Source organism: Tympanuchus pallidicinctus, unplaced genomic scaffold (genome assembly GCF_026119805.1).
Source record: "Tympanuchus pallidicinctus isolate F22 unplaced genomic scaffold, pur_lepc_1.0 scaffold15, whole genome shotgun sequence".
Classification (NCBI taxonomy): Eukaryota; Metazoa; Chordata; class Aves; order Galliformes; family Phasianidae; genus Tympanuchus; species Tympanuchus pallidicinctus.
In genome coordinates, this window is record NW_026294669.1 from 13,460,212 (window position 1) to 13,477,617 (window position 17,406).

A 17,406-nucleotide genomic window follows, 5' to 3' on the forward strand; every position below is an offset into this window, starting at 1 on the left:
TTTGCCTCCTAGCCACCCTCTGGCAAGACAAAACACTCTTTGATCCAACAGTAACTTCTGTGGTGACACCGCACTGTTTAGCAGTTATGGTTTTATTATGTAACTAATAAACAGTACATAAATAACAAGGGAAGTAGCTTTTATTTCAGAAACTTCTCAACAGTAGCAACAAAAATAAAGGAAATGGAGCACAGAGTTTCTTTGTACTTACTAATGCTCTCCTCTAGTTTACTTTGAAGACAGAGCCCTTCTTTCTCTAAGAACTTCCAAATATTTCAACCAATTTGTTAGGATTTTAAAACAATTTAGGTCATGATTACCAACTAGGTCCTAGTTTAAAAACATTATGTAAAGTGCTCCTATCAGGACTCCATTTATAACTTTCATTTAAGCAGTTTAAACATCAATGATTTGCTAAGTAGACAGTAACCAGATAAATAACATTTCTAATATCAGTACAAACGCCATATACAAAACCTTCTCAGAATTCACCTGAAAAAGTGTCTTCAGCCAATAAAAATAAAATCTGTTCATCACACTGAAAACCAGACAGGTATAACAGGATCCAGTCACTGGATAATACACATCTCCATGATGAGATCTAGTTCCTTATCTTCTTTCACATTTAATCACGAGAACATAAATGCTGCTAAGCAAAAACGTGGTTACACAGATGCACACAAAGATGTCTTTAGAGGACCTGCCAGAAGTCTCAAATCCATATTTTTAGTTATGGAGAGAGGTACACAGATGCACAGTTCTTATAGCATGCACACACGAAGGCCATCATTTCCGGAAGCGCTTAAATAGCGGGTGGATGTGCTTATTTGAAGATGCCTTACTCCGAGATGAGTGATATTCCATATAAACTGCATCATCTGCTCCTGACATAGAGCTCATTGTGCCTGCACGGCGTGACATCTGTAAGTACGGAGAGAAAAAACACATGCTTGCAGTGGGTGATTAGACAGATCAGCTCTCATCCACAGACCTTCAGACCAAAATGCCTTCAAAGTTGGTTTTTATTTTCCTTAAAGGAGAATTTCTACTAAGAAAGTAACTGCCTACCACTCACTCTTATGTAAAGCAGCCTCTTAGTTTCTGCCCTTTGGGCATGAGGAAATCAGTGAATTAATTAGCCAAGTGCTAATGCAGCTTAAAAAAAACAAAACACTAATGCATCAGTGCTGGCATCACATTCAGAATTAAAATGGAACAGTCCTGTTCTACTGCATTTGTGGTCATCCTTTTCAAAGTATTTTTCATTACCTGAACTGACTTTGAACCATATTCTCCAGCAACTACTTCCTCCTCAGCATCTAGGTCAGATGCTTGTAGGACTTTCTGAAGAAGCTGCTGCTGTTCTTCTTTGGACGAAAATGAAAGCTCTTCCTCCTCCATGCCTGCAAGCTTTGTTATTACCTAAGAAACAGAGCACAATACAAGGCAGGGGTTTTTGAACTGTTACCAGTTATGGTGCGTGTGCAAGTTATCCCCCACCTCACAATCTCCTGCAATATTCAGGCTGGAAATGCATTAGCTCTAGATAGAGAATGTATACCAAATTCCGTGCCAGCTTGACCAGGAACCTTATTGGAAGGCTGACTTCATGCTGTAGCTTCAGGTTTTGTCCAGTTTAAGAAGTAGTGCTTTATATTGCATGAATATACTTTACACTAAAGGACTTCGTATTTCAGAACAATAATCAGTTAGCTTTCCTGATGCCAAGAATTTTAACATTCACATTTAGGAACACTCACAATTAGCTGAGAGACTGCACAACAACCTGCAACAAAATGTCAGCAGTGTCATTGCTGTCAGTGGCAATTTCTAAGTTGAAAAATGCATTTCTCTGAGAAATGTGTAGTTCTAAGAATCTATTCAGGGAAGCAACCTGTCCTATTATACAAACAAATGAACTCTACGATTCCTCTTGTTAAAAACCTCTGTTTTTGAGGTGATCGTAGCACGCGCACTTCATAAACAACAAAATGGAACCACAGGAAGAACTGCATTAGCATGTTTACAATTGTTGCAAAACAGTGCTAGCATATTTCATGAAATAGAAATAATTTCCACTGCATCACAATATTTTTAAGATGTTGAACAGACGCCAAGTTTAAAGTACTTAGATTATTTGATACATTAAGTTCTTCTGCTGTTGATTTAAGCATCAATTTACCCAGCATTCAACCTCAAAAAAAATATACAGTATGGTAACTAACCTTCAGGTAGCTAACCAAACTACTCCTAAATAATTTAGACCCCAAGCAGCAAATAGCGATGGCAAGGCTGTATAAAAGAAGCAAAGAAAGGTGTGATTCAGCAATTAGAATAATCCCCTTTCTGCTGGAAGGCAGAGAAATGAGCTACTGATAGATGAAAAGAAGAAAGTCCTAGAAAAAAAAAATGCATACTGTTACCCTTTTAAGAGAGTACCTAATTTTTAGTAATGTTAGGTATCAGGAATAAAAATTCCAAAAGAAAAGACACCAGCACTGAAATAATTGCCTAAAGATGAAATAGTCATGAAGGCAAACGTCAGCTGGGAATGACATACACAGCTGATTCTGGCTTGTAATGAAGAAACATTAGATGGTTTCTTCAAGTTTCTTCCAACCCTACTGTTGCTCAACGCCAGCTATGTCTAAAGCTTGAAGTTCAGCAAACAGAAGAAAACAGGTATTCTAACATTTCACTACTAATCTTCAAATAAAGAACATTCCAGTACTGGTCAGCTAAAATTCTGCTCCAGAAATTCAGCTGCCATTTGCACTTTTGTGCCCATGAAGTCCGAACTCCTAGGACAACATCTTCCTCTATTTTAACCCCTTACTGAGCTCTATAACCCAAGATTTATATTCAAATAAAAGCAAATAAAGGGATTTCTTTAATCTTCTTGGCTATAGTCACAGAGACTCATCTGTTGTAATTACCTGCAGGTGACTGACTGACAATTTTGTGAAGATACACTCACTACAAAGCAAAGCAAGGTTTTTACATTTAAAGCCCATGGCATGTCTGCTTTGATGGAAAGACCTCCTCTTTAACAGGGCCAATGATAACAAAGCAGTTTAATTCAGAGTACCTGCAGTTCATACAGGTTTTACCCACACAGATGTCCCAAAATGCATGTGTGTCAACAGCTGGGTTCAAGTGCAGTCCAGTTGAGGCTGCTTGCTTTCACCCTGTGCAATCTGAGGTGTGAGTGCTGTGCACGGCCATCTGCAACATCATTTGTCTTTCACATCACTGTCACCACTGCTGAAATGCACCACCTCACTGTGCTCACATCCACTGTTTAGTCTCCATAAGTGTTCAGCAAGCCTCAATGAAGTCCATGGGTGCCATTTTTTCCTGCATGGAAATTTTCCTGCTTCCCATATGCAGCAGCTTTGCTTCATATGCACTTCCATGGCAGGCACTATTTTGTCAGACGGCCCCTCTGCTGCCATCTGTCGCACAACAACACGTAATGGAGTACTGGTGGGAACATTCAGCCTTTGCTGCCATTCCACCAATATCTACCTCTGATGCTATGGACCAACATAATAGAATAGGAAGCATTACTTTCAGATCTGCTCTTATTGAATACTTACCTTCCTAAAGGCTGTATTGAAATAGTTGTATCTATCTTCACAGTAACACAGTTAACAGAATAATGAAGGAAATTTTTTTTGCCTGCAAGCAAAACCTTCATTAATACATTTCTCAACCGTAATTCTCAAGTATCTGACCTAGCCACAAAATGAAAGAGTTAAAGTTATATTCACAGGCAATAGTTTAACAATAAGAATGGATTAATTACCTTGAAGCTATAGCCTTGATCTACAAGAAACCGTTGTCGCTTGGTTGAATATGCCATTTCCTGAGTGTCTTGGGATACAAGAGAATAAAAAAAGGCATTGTATTCCTCTGCAACCATGCCTAGGAGACAAAGCCAGCATGTGATTAGTTCCATTTGGATTACTACAACCAAGAAGAAAAGAGGACTAAATTGTAAAAATAGTGTTCCAATAAGAATTCTCTCCACAAAATCAATTTGTAAGGTTTATTTAAAATACAAGCTGCATCCTGAGCTTACATAAACTGAGTGACAAAGAACACTACGCCAAAATCCCTACTATGGTTCATAATAACTTGAGCATAAGTTCAATTAAATGGAAAAGGAAATTCAGACTAACCCAGTTATGCTGGTACCCTGACAACTTGCTGCTTAACCATGCAAAACAAAGTAAAAGAAAAAGTTATTTACATAATAGTTTGCAAACAAGCAGTAAGAAGAACAAAGATTGTAATAGATGTCAAAAAAGTTAAACAGAAATTACAATGGAAATTTATCAATGTAAGCCAAAGTTCGCAATGTGTTTGCATTAAAAGGAGGATAAAAGGATAAACCCGTCTGTGCATTTTTTAATCAAACGAAAAACAAACAAAAAACCCACCAACAGAACTGAAGCACTGCAATTTTATTCTCCACCTGACAGTTACCAATAATTTCCTCTGAAGTATGACCACTTCCTAGGGAATACTCATTCTATCTAAACTAAGTGCCAACAGGCTGTGACACAAACAATTTTCAAGCTTCTTACTACCTTAACGAGAGAATTCTTGCAGTAGAACCATTTCACCTAGAGCTACTTCATAATTTGTCTCAAGAAGATATAAATGGGATTAGAGCAGATTAAACATCTATTTATCAGTTAATAGAACAGACTTATGTGAGTGTCTTTCAGGAAACATTCAGTTAATCAAGTCAACCAGCAAATTCTGCCTAAGAGCAATTCTCCTTAGTTCAAGGCCAATAGAAATGTCAGAAGACAAAGTGACAGAAGCATCCCAATAGCACTTATACACATTCTTCAAACTGAAACACAGACAAATTTCAAACCAATGAAGCAATTCCTAAATTCCTGACCCCTCAGTAAGTTTTAATCCTACTCACATACACACCCAGCAGAGAAAAAAATGCCAATACAACTGGACAGTTTTTTTTCCTAGGTGATCTCCACACTCTGAGTCCAGAACACACCACAAAAAGCAAAGCTCACCATCACTGAAGCTACAGTGACACTGCAACTCCACAGATACCCCAGGCCAGAGCAACAAATAGCTTTTCAGTCTACAGTTTATTTATCCTCTAGAAATATACTGGAGGAAGAGGGGAGGAACAGCACAAACCTGATGAACTATTCAATCCGATAATATAAACAGGATTTTGACAGTCTTTGGGTAGGAAGTGAATGCTACAGCACTCCACTTACACTTTGCTATGGATGGACAGGATTCCTGCTCCTGTTAGTGATACAGCTTCCTACAACCTCCACTTTAATAAATATTCAGCAACTACTCAACTTTAATAAAACAAGCATTAGAGGAGAGAAATACCTCACAGAAATAATGCTAGATTTATTTTAACATAGTATACACAAATTCACAAGTTTGGAGGAAAAAAAAAAACCATCACTGGGTATTCAGGCTCTTGGAACACTGAATGCTTCTAGTAATACTACGCAGATTTGACATAGCTGAGCATAAGTTCTTAAAACAGAAAGGGGAAACAATGCTATTTTGGCATAGTAAACCATCATAACAGGAAGGCAAGGAAAATGCAAGAAAGTATTCATTTCTGAATAAAAAGAATGGAGAGAAGAAAGAAGAGATTCTGCAAATGACAAACAGAACAGCATCCACATTATTACAAAAAAACCCCAACACTTCTCTCACACGGGATCTTAAACTACCTTCTTATTCATGATACTGCCATTTATTCAGTCTATGTTCCAGTATTCTAAACAGCTGAGCAGTATCCGAATGCCGTACCGCGTCCCAGCGAGCAGAGCCCAAGCACTACCTCACCTTTTTTGGCTCTCAGTACTCGCCCCAGCCTTTGAGCCTCCTGTCTTCGAGATCCACCGTGGGATGAAATCTGAATCAGAACATTGGCTTCAGGCAGATCAAAGGACGTGTCACCCACCTACAACAGAGAAGCAGCATCTGATTGCCATGTATCAGTAACAACTCTGTACAAAGTGCACCTTTATTAGCTGCAATAATGTCAAATGCCCAACGTGCATGTACAACTTGTTCCTATATAAGGAGCACTCTGAAGACGAGTACAACATACTACATCCTCACCTTTGAAATGAAAATAGTGTTGATTTTTGGATTGTGCTTGAAGTTTTGTAGAATTTGCATTCTTTCTCCTTGTGCAGTGGGACCATATATGTACGGTCTGAAAAAACAAAAAAACCAGACCATATGCAAATTAAATCAATTAAAAATTTCTCATTTATTAACAGGCACCAAGATATCATAGCAGGGAGCTCGTTACACAGTGATTTAAACATATTAATAGCACCAAAGAAAAAAGCAGCACAAGCTACATGACTCTGGATGACAGACTTAGGACAGAGTAAAAACTGGCTTAAGAAATTTGAGTTCTGAGGCCTCCAAAGTTAAAGGCAAAAATAATTTCTGTCACATGCATGTCCTGTTCCCTGCTGGTAGCAAGGGAATGAAACGGGGTAGAAGAGGAGCTGGTGCAGCAGCAGCCACCAGACAGTGCCAATTCCCCTCCACTGGGAGCCCACCTGCCCCACACACTTGAGTCAGGCAGTGGAACCAACCTGCTGAGCCAGCACAGCCAGGCACAGCCTGGGCTACTGCTGCAGCACCCACTGGGCTTCTCCCTCCTACACAGACCCATCATTCATGTCACACCCAAACTAGCAGCCCCTGTTTATGCCTAGAGCCAACTCTGAGCATGCCCATGACAAACTACAATTCGAGAACTTCCTGTTTAAAATGTTCTGTTTCACGTAGCACTGCAACCCCTCTTTCTCTCAGCTATTACAGCTGTATGGAGATCCATCCACATCATATGGGAAGGAGAATTGAGTCAAGAATGTGAAAAACAAGCACCTGATGTTCACACAGTTCTCTTGCCTGCTTGTACTTCGACAGCATCTTCCATACTTATAAACAATGAGGGCTACTTTGCGAGCACCCCTTGTAGGCATGTGCCTTTGTTAAAGGCTCTTGTTCTGCGGTGAGCTGCACACTGCTAGCAACATTCCAGAGGCATCATTACAGCTAATCTCTGTCCAGACAGATTTAAAAAAAAAAAATGATGAAAGAGACCATGGGTGTTGGAATTCATCCAGAACTACTAGCTCTGCTATTTGATGCACAGCAAGCCAAAACAACGTGGCCATTAAACTATAGTGAAAAGTGATCATTAATTTTAGAAAGTGCAAAAACATTTGTTTGCAGTTCTGCTGAGTACTGTCAAAATTCCTAGACATTAAATCACACAGTCAAAATGCCCCGTAGCTTCCAGTCATCAACACATGATTTGAGCTTGACACAGAAAGCATGAGGCCAGCTTCTAATGCTTATTTTCCCCAAGGAATTGCTGTATTGCCTGATCCTTGCAAACACTCTCCCTGGTCATCCCTTCCCAAGCCATTCAAACACATTGAGGTCAACCCCTCAGCAGACTGTACTTGAGATAATTTTATTGACACATAGGATTGCTGATCTTGAAAGACATTCAGAGAGACAGGAGAGAAGCTACAGCCCATGGGCTACAGCCCATTACACAAATAGTTCTGGAAAGATTTTTTAAGGCTCCCCAGTTTTGCCAAGTGGCTTTCAACAGTAATTAAAAAAAATGGAGAAATACAAAGTTATTCATAGAAAACTTGGATGAAGACTCCTCTGAGCCAAGTGCTAAACAGAGACTCTTCTCAAACAGTTCTACAATGGAATGAATTTTCAATGCCCATAAAATCCATCCAAAGAGTGGTTTCCTGAACTCCTCCTACATGAGAATTGTAGTTGAAGTATTACAACAAATGTCTGGAGGTTACTGAGATCTGTACGATTACAAGTTAATTTTCCAAGGAGGAGGAAAGCAACAGCAGCATCATTAGTTGTGAGCACTTACTTCCCAAGTCTGATTGCGTACTCCTTCAGTGCAAACACGTTGTCAGCAAAAACAATGATTTTATCATTCCGCCGCTCATGAAACTTAATCAGGAACTGGCAAGCTCTGAACTTATTTGGGTTCATGGTGTACAGCAGTATCCGTTTCTTTGTTTTGATTGCTACGTATTCTCTATAAAATTCAGGTGACATTGGGCACCAAACCTAGAATTAGAGAATACACACTGAGTAAATGCCAGTTACCTATTTAACTCCAGTAAGAATTTAAACAATATTAGGGGATAATAATGCATTATACCTTCCTATGCAGCAGAGGCCACAAATCCTAACGTGATTTATTTCTGTATTAAAATGAAGTATTGACTGGTCTAGCCTCTAGAACCACTAACTCTTTTTACCTCACTAATATCATCATCTTCTAAAACGCTGGGGCAGCGAGATCCACGACAAACAGGCAGTGGGATTGGAACAGGACACAGAAGTCCTTTGTTTAAAATCTGATAGTTTCACTGAATGCTACTATGTTTTACAGAAGTAGAATTAAAGGAATTAACCATGCAATATTTCTGTCACTGCAGTCAAGGCCTTTGCCCTAAAAATTCATTTTCATCCACATTCTGAAAATGTAGATATACTTAGTTCTCATTACAGAACACATTTACCAATCCTTCCCCTGTATATAATCAGCTTTAAGACATCTCCAGCCTACATCTTTCAAAACAGAATTTATTAGAAGTTTCCAATGGCTTTATCTGCACAGTATCATACATTGTGCTTGAGCTGACATATATATCACAGCACTGCACAGACTCAGTCACTGTGATAATTTTTCTTCACAGTAGAGATTGAAAATGTAAGAAATTATGAACTTTATGCAAATGCAATGACACTACAGCATGTCATGACAGCATGCATAATTTCATCTAAATTACATACGTTTGTTCTGTACGTGGCTTCTTCTAACATATTCATCACACAGTACAAATTTAACAGATAAGATTTAAAAAGGCCTCTCATAATTACTCCTCAGTTAAAAGGATGCTCAGCAAAAAGTCTATTCACACCGGTGACAATCTGTATGAGTTTATATAATAACCCAATTTGCTCTGTGCTCTTAAAAATTATCACAGACAATGGATTAGGCCAGACCTTCAGTCTGTCCCAGAAAGGCTATTTCCAACATTCTAGCACGCCTGTGTGAAATGTTCCCATGTTCCCACTTATGTGACATTAGATTTTCATCTCATCCATTTGCTGGAAAGCAGAGCTCACACATGATTACATTGGAATCAAACATTGTAATCACACATGATTACATTGGAAAGAAATAGCAAGATTTAGTGCCATGTTTTCTGCTTTCATCCTGAGGCCTTAAGGCTTAAAATAAGCAGGCATCATCTTCATTTTTAAGCTTCCTGCTATCCTTCTTTGTTTTAATAGTTACAAGAATTTTTTTTCAAGAAAGACTACAGAATACCAGCTGAAGTCTCTCAGAAGCAGCTTCAAGTATACCGTTTGACCAATGCTGTCACACAGAACTGAGCTTAAAACACAAAATCAAATCAATGCAAATGCCAGCTGCATCAGAGTAAGTCTACAACACTGCAGCTGCTGGTTGTTTTTTTCCCTGCAAACGCTAAATTAGAGAGAACTCATCAAGCACCACAACCCCCCAAAAAGAGAAACAATGCTGAAGACAGCTACAGGATTGCAGCACGTTCATATTGCCTACTGACAGCCCCTCATGAGCTACTAAGTGAAAAGCCAACAGGGTACCTCCTGCTCACAGTTCAATACTTACAGTTCTTCCTTCAAAAAAAAAAAAAAAAGCTAGAAGAGCTATAAGCATGCTAAACATACACCAATAGTACTGAAAAGCAGAACATCACCTCAGCACACTGGACTTTAGCAATGTAGCCACTGTTCTGCAGCTCCATCCAGTTGGCCTCATAAAGCTTTGGTCCAATCAGGAAGTTAAGATCAACAATTTTATCATCTTCTCTGACCAGGGTAGCAGTCAGTCCCAGTTTACAATGAGCTTGTACGATAGTGAGCACACGTCTGAACATTTTTGCTAAGAAACACAAGACACACTTTCTGTTTACTTTCCCGAATGGATTTAGAATACAAGTACTGCAATGTCACATATTAAGAAAATAAATAAATCACAAACTCCCAAACACAAAGCAAGCATGGTCTTAGGAATTGTCATCCCATTTTACATACACTTCTAACAGTATTCTGTGGCCCAGCAAAACTTCACATTGATTTCAGCCTTTGTTTGCACCTCAGTGTACTCTAAAAAACTCTTCCAACCTTTTACATTTGTATTACTTCCTGCACCCCAAAAGTAATAGAGATGAGGTTATGTGACTTATCTTAGCCATGTAGCATTTCATAAAAAGACAGATACGAAAGACACGAGTACTCTTGGCTGACTTGGTTACGTTCAGGACCAACATAAGGCAGAATTATTTATCTTTAGTACAGTTTCAAATCCTGTGATTGCAGTCTGCAGGCATATAAGAAATTATACCTTAATTTTTATGACACGAAGAAATGTGAAAGAAGCGTGCCAGCAACGTGCAGCTTTGTTAATCAAAGCCCATCCCAGAAATCTATCATTTCAGTACAGACCAAATCACACTCAAATTTAAACAACAGCAATATAGAACAGCGGACAGAATCCGGGTGGTACACTTCACCAGGATAACTCCACAGATGCTTTAATACCACATTACTGCTTTCCAATAGTCTTCAACTACAACAGCTATTTCTGCACAGTTACTATTGCAGTTACTCAAATTTTATGGACTAGAAATAGACAGTACCACCCAAGCCCACAGTGCAATTGCATCTCAAAACCAAAGATGGCAGATTAACTCCGTCCTGTTCCCAAAGAGAGCGCTACCATCTGCAAACAAATCTGTCCACAGCAAAATTACACACATTTAATTTGCGTGCCCTCTCAAGCACTTTATCAACCTGCACAAAAGAAGAAGGCCACTCATGTTTTCTACTGCCACTGTAGAGAACAACAGAACTTCAGAAAGGTTTCAAAAAAACAAACAAGAAAAATCAAAGGTCAGTTAAACTCCACAACGCTGGGCAGGGGAGTGGGGAAAGATGGCAGTTTGTCTGAGACTTGTTTGTCTCAAAACCCTATGCCTTGAGTTTACCAATTGGATTAAACATGAGCAAGCCAACAGCCTGTATAATCAATGAATATAAAGATGTTATAACTACAAAATAAACAAGAGAGTTTGGCTAAGCAGGTTATAATAACAAAAAGAGAATAGATAGAATGCTTATCTGCATCCCGGGCCTTCTTGCAAAACTCCAGAGGGATCTCCAGCAGAGATCCTTCCCCACTGGCAGTCAGCTCTTAAATGGCTCTAGGAGAGGTGCAGCCAGGCTCCACCCTTTCCGGCAGCACAGCTGAATTGCCTTCACCTGTGCTCCCAGGGCTGACTCAGTGCTCCCCTCAGGTGATCAACCAGAGGTTCAGGCCGTGGTTCAGCAGTTCCCATACACAACCCCACAAGCTTTTACAGAGAGAGGCAACGTTACCAGTACATACAGCATAAGAGCCTGCACACCGTTTCCTTACCAGGGATAGTATGTACTTCATCGAGTATCATAAGGCCCCATTCTCGACTTTTAAGCCACTCCATCACTCTTTCTGCTTCCCAGGATCTCTTGGTCGTGTGTCCCAACATGGAATACGTGCTGATAGCAATAGAGCAATCAATGGGCTTATCTTTGGCATCAGAGGTGAAGCGACAGATCTGACTGTCGTCGATGGTGGACCACATCTTGAACTGCGCTTTCCACTGCTCCACAGACACTGCAGAATTACCCAGGACCAGGCACCTCTTGCGCACGGTACACGCAGCTGTCACTCCAACTAGAGACTTGCCAGCACCTGTGGAAGGAGTGATATTCACTATTTATCTCATTGGAATAGATGGAAAAAGAGCGAAGGACAATAGGTGATGTGCGAGAGGACATGAAATCACATAAGTGCAGTCTTCACTGCTTCTTTACTAGAGTATTCTTAAGGAAATTGATTGTCTACTTGTATAAAAACAGATGGATTGCCTACTACAAGCTGCTTTCTTAAGAAAATCACTGCCAACATTTATTTTGCCAGTGAGAAGCAATCATACTGTTTTCTTCATTTCAAATACAGGATAAATTCCAGGTGGCTACAGAAAGCTTCTACTAGAGGCCATCTCCCCCATACTTGCCCTGCAAGCTATGTACACTACACCACATAGCAAGTCCTTATGTGTTTCCATTCCTCTTTCACATCTCCTCCAACATCCCTTATGCGCTCTTTCAGGCCCTCCTGCTACCTCCTGCACTGCCATAAGCAGTCTCCCATTCTCTCCCTCTTTAATTGCTTTCTGGGAGTTGTCTCAACCTTCTTGCTTGCACCCCGAGCTCCTCCACCTACCCAGACCAGTCCCTGTTACAGTCTGAAGTCTAAGCAGCTGACAGATCTGAAAGTTACTTTATTGCAAGCAAATAAAGAACAAAATCCCTAAAGAAAACCCTTAAAAAAAATAAAAAATCAACGCAGTAATTTACCACACGGCAAGACAATAACACCAGATCTGGCTCGCCCATTTCCAAACATCTTCCTCAGGCTTTTCTCTTGATAGGGTCTGAGGACAGCTGTAGGTTTCAGATCTATATTAATATCAGGATTCACAGAATCATTTCTGAAATCATATTCTGCCAGCAATGGGTAGTCCAGCTGGATACAACGCTTCTGGAGTTCTTCAATCATCTCCTGAGGAGGAGTCAAAGCTTCAGGTGCTAAATTCTCCACATCTCAATTATTATTACATAATTTAACAATTACTGATTACGCAGTAATAGGTCAAAGTCACATTTAACATTTATGCTCACCAAGTCTGCAAGAGCTGAAGTTCATTTCAATAACTTTGTTATTGAAAAACCCCCCTGCTCCAACATTTGAAATAACAGTCTGTACTAGGGAGAGCTATTTTGACACATGGAAGTGTAAGACACAGTAATCTGAAACGCATTCTTTATCTGGCAGTGACTGAACTACACTCTGAAGCCCCGCAACAAAAAGCTCAATAGCAGACACAAAAGGTCTTGTGTACTACATGGAAAGACCTACTGAATCTGCACGCCTGTTATAGGAAAAAGCTTCATACCCTGACAACACAGTTATTCCATCACCATGACAGGTTGATTCAATCACCAAAAACTGTTTCCAGTTCTCAATTACTTCTCTGGTTATTAAAAAGTTCTCTTTTTATTACTTCTGTTTTCCCCAGAAAAGCCTTGCTAGAATCACCAAGTCCAGGCAGCAACAAGACAAGCTTTACAAAAGCTCTCTGAAGGCCAAGTCAGGACTGCACTCTAACCTCCGGCTTCTCAAGCTAGGAAAACAGAGCCACCAAGAGTTTCTTCTGTAAATATCAACTGTGAGGAAAAAAAGTTCTGAAACTAACAGATTTACTCTCCACTGAATTCTCATGAGTCCTGCACAAAGCAGAATCAAGGTGAGCACAAACAGATCCCCCTTTAGCTTCTGAAACCTCTCTAGCTTGTGAGCCACTACACTCTGTGGGCAGAGAAGGAACATTCTGCAGTCTGCTCGCTGTGTACTGGGAAGGAATATCCCAAGATTTTGGAAGGCAAAAGGAAAGAAACATCACTGACTTCCAGTGACCTACATTAAACAAGGAACCTATACTAGACTTTAAGTTATCTCTTCATGCTTATTTGAGTCCGGGGCACATCCCCTAAAGCTGCAAATGCTAAGAGAGTAAAGCGTTCATGCCTGCTTGACTTCAAAAGATACTGTCTGTGTTTCTTCCTCCTCCTCCTCATCTTTGTCCATCTGCTCATAAAACTCATATAAGTCAGCTGGGACATCCGGCTTGTTTTGAACATCTGCTTCTTGTGATGTCGATGGACCAAAGCTGCTCTCACTGGACTTGGAAATCTGAAAAAGACAAAAGGAACTTCCACCAAAAGGTTCACTAGAGATGCTCCCCCCCAGCACTCATTGGAATGGGGTTAATTAACAAGGCAGAGCATGGCTGACAAAACTGAAAACTGCTGACATGACTGACGTACAGTAACGACTCCAAGCTGCACAACAGCTTACCTGATGTTAATTCCATCATTTTAAAGCATGCCATACATACCGCTGATTTACTTGTGAATGTCTCTGTAATGAGCTCTGTTTCTTCACCTTCAGCATTTCTCAGGCGACAGTCTTTAATAACGTGGTCTTGCAGGAGTTGCTGAATGACATCAGGATGGGTGCTTTCCACAAAATACCTACAAGAACAAAAAACCCACATCTCTATGAACTAATTAAGACAAGAATTTACAGTAAAAAGCAGTGAGTGCTCAGATGTATAACAGGCCCAGATACACTCGCATGTATCCCACTTTGGGGGCGGTAATTTAAAAATAAACAAATTAGAACCATCAAAAATTTTAAGAGGTGCCTCACTTCAAAAGCATTGCAGATTTTCACATTATCAATCTTCCCTCCTCCAGTTTAAAACCTTTCCCCCTTGTCCAACCACCATCTACCCATGTAAAAAGTTGATTTCTCTTTCGTTTATGATCTCCCTTTAAATACTGGAAGGTTGTGATGAGCTCTGCCTGCAGCCTTCTCTTCTCCTGACTAAAAAAGCCCAGCTCCTTCAGGCTGTCTTCAGAGGAGAGGTGCTCCAGCACGGTGGACATCTTTGTGGCCCTCCTCTGGACCCTCTTCAAAAGCCTGACATCATCCCTGGGTTGGAGGCCCTAGACCTGGACGTTTTACTTCAGATGGGGCCTCACAAGGACAATCACCCCCCCACCCTGCTGGTCACCCCTGTTCCGTGCACCCCTTTCTCTTGCAGCCCTGGATATCACCGGCCTTCCATGCAGCAAACACACACTGCTGGCTCATGCTAGGTTTTCCATCTGCCAGGACCCCTACATTCTCCTCAGCAGGGCTGCTCTCAAGCAGATTTTGGAAGATCACTTCTTTAACACCATCTATGGCAAACACAGCCTACCTGTTGCGTTTCAGCACCAGCTTCACCTTCCCATAGCTGACGGTACACAGCTGCAAACAGACAACAGCAGTCATTAGGAAAAGCCAAAAGAGTGATTCTAGGTTTGGGTGCAATTCAGTTTCTTGTAAGAACACGCCGCATCTTCGTTTATTTGCAGTGCTGTTTTGCTTATGGAACAACCTCGAAGAAAAACTTTCAGAATGCACCAATTTTTATGGAGCTATATGCAACAGAAAAAGGGAAAAAGTAAGATGAAGTCTCTGCTCTCTTGCAACAGTATGATAGAATAGAGTAAGACGGTAAAAACACTGAGTAAAAAAAAGATGTATATAAAAATATAGCAGTAATGCAGATACAGCAGATAAGGACATCAGAGGGCTTTGCAATACAACAACACAGACCTACCTTGATGAACTGAATGATTCCCTCTGGCACACCGGTCTTGCTCAGTTTCTGCAGGTACTCTGTGATATCACTGGTCTGCAGGCCGACGCTGACAGCGGCATACAGGGAGTAAGCAGTCAGTTTGTACTCGTGGATGTGGGTCGGTCTGCACACAGGTTCAGCAATGGCAACCAAAAAATCCTGTGCATATTTGTAAACAGGAGAAAACGCTTCCAGGAAAATATGGCCATCAGGAGCCTACAGAAACACAAGGAAACACAGAAGGTGTGCCAGTGTTAGCTGAAGAAAATCAGGATTTTCCTACAACGCAGCCATTGCGATATGGACTCCTCTATTTAGGTGGTAATTTACTGCTGGGTTTCATCCAGCGCTTAAACTTAAGGCATCTGCCTTAACAATGAGATAACAAAGAAAAGAGAAACGGTAATCTTATTGAAAAAGGGCCGACCGAACAAGAAAGCCCAAACAGGCAGCGAGACTTGGGGTGTGCATCCAGTACGCGGCACTGGCCTGCTCATACCGATGGAGCACATCGATGACGGCAGATGGCACAAGCAGACCAGAGGTGCCGGCACAGCCACAGGAAGACACAAGTCATCTTCTAAACGGGACCAGACGCGGGTTCGTCTGCGTTCCTTCTATGGCAACAAAGCTCAACGCGTCCGGGCTGACACAGCCCGGGTCAGCACCCCGTGTTACGGCCAGCCGCCTCGCGTAACTGCGCCCGTTCTGCCGGCCTCACTTCGCACACGCCAACAAAGGCACGGGCGCCCTTTTCGTCCTACGCAAATCACGGTGAAGCCCAGCCCGCCCCACGGCCGTTCCCCCGCACACGGCCGTCCCGCCGCGCCGCACGTACCACCCAGAGCGGCCGCGAGGCGTTGTCGGCCTTCAGCGGCATCTGCAGCCGGTAGTCCTTGGCGCCGTACTCGTCCAGCTTGGCGCCGCTGTCCTCCACCTGCTTCCCCGCCGCCGAGGGCACGGCCTCCTGCGAGTCCTTCCCGGGAGCGTCATCCTCCTCCTCGTCCTCGTCCTCGTAGTGCCGCTTCTTGGACTTCTTCTTGTCTGCGGCACACCGCGGCGTTAGAGCCGCGCACCGCCCGCCAACCCCCGCCCCGCGGCGGGCCCGGCCCCGGCCCCCCTTCCCTTCCCTTCCCCGCCCTGCCCCGCTCACCCCGCTCCTTCCTGCCCATGGCCGCCGCGCCGCTCCCGGCTGAACGGCGGCGACCGGAGGACGTTGCGTCACTTCCGCCGCGCGGCGCGACGGCGCGACGGGAAGGAGCGGCCAGGGGCGGGGCGGAGGGCGGCGTGGGTACAAAAGACAGAAGTGCCGACACCGTTGTCCCTACAGCGTGTTTTAATATATTTCTAAGTACAATTCGTGTCTGATTTCGGAAATACAAATACATTTTGAATGGTTAAAAACAAAAAATTAAAAAAATATTTTGAACATCAGCCAGCTGAAAATATATTTATCTAGTAAATTATCTCTCAAAGCTTTTATATATTTAATTATTCTAACTAAACATAGTACCCTTAAAAAACAAGTTCATAAAAATGTAGAAATGAAACTGTGGAATAAGATCACGGGGATATATACACACACATTCAATGCATACACAATTACAGGGCTCGGGGCTTCCGTTCAAATTCAGCGGCCGTGGCACAAGGAAACGCGGCGGCAGCGCTGCGAGGCGCCCAGCCGGGGAACTGCACGGCCCTCCTTTAAGATCCCGCTTTCACACACAAGGCTCCACGGAAAGCTGCACCAGCAATGCCGTTACTGACAGCGACGTGTCCGGAGTCAAAGCAAACCCCCCCACCCAGCAGTAGTACATTGCACACACACGTGGATCGCACGCACCCATCCACAATTGGTCAGAGTAGTAAATCAGTGTACAAATTAAATAGTTCCAAAAATGTGCAAAAAAGTCAACGTTGATAGAAAAAAACACCTTTGTGTACATACATTACAAACTGTGCCCAG

At 42.0% G+C, this 17,406-nt stretch overlaps 1 protein-coding gene across 3 annotated transcripts; it reads right to left on the reverse strand.

Moving 5' to 3' along the window:
- Window positions 1–122: 122 nt before the first annotated feature.
- ERCC3 (ERCC excision repair 3, TFIIH core complex helicase subunit) lies at window positions 123–16,711 on the reverse strand. Of its 3 annotated transcripts, XM_052674568.1 has the most exons (15): window positions 16,594–16,710; window positions 16,279–16,484; window positions 15,420–15,656; window positions 15,015–15,064; window positions 14,145–14,280; window positions 13,775–13,939; window positions 12,544–12,748; window positions 11,561–11,875; window positions 9,840–10,024; window positions 7,952–8,154; window positions 6,139–6,235; window positions 5,860–5,977; window positions 3,809–3,927; window positions 1,270–1,422; window positions 123–921 (listed from the first exon to the last, which is right to left on the reverse strand). In XM_052674568.1, exons 1-15 carry the CDS (start codon window positions 16,610–16,612, stop codon window positions 787–789), a joined length of 2,343 nt encoding a protein of 780 aa, XP_052530528.1. In that variant the 5' UTR covers window positions 16,613–16,710; the 3' UTR covers window positions 123–786. The 3 variants fall into 3 exon arrangements, with proteins under 3 accessions (XP_052530528.1, XP_052530529.1, XP_052530530.1); XM_052674569.1 differs by lacking the exons at window positions 123–921; window positions 1,270–1,422 and adding an exon at window positions 1,431–3,455 and having other exon boundaries at window positions 16,594–16,711; XM_052674570.1 differs by lacking the exons at window positions 123–921; window positions 1,270–1,422 and adding an exon at window positions 3,231–3,357.
- Window positions 16,712–17,406: the final 695 nt, after the last annotated feature.

Coding starts and splice junctions, on each gene's coding strand:
- ERCC3 (XM_052674568.1), bottom strand. Junction 15,065..15,419: donor GAATCATTCAGTTCATCAAG/GTAGGTCTGTGT, acceptor GTCTGTTTGCAG/CTGTGTACCGTCAGCTATGG. Junction 8,155..9,839: donor CTAAAGTCCAGTGTGCTGAG/GTGATGTTCTGC, acceptor CTCTAATTCTAG/GTTTGGTGCCCAATGTCACC.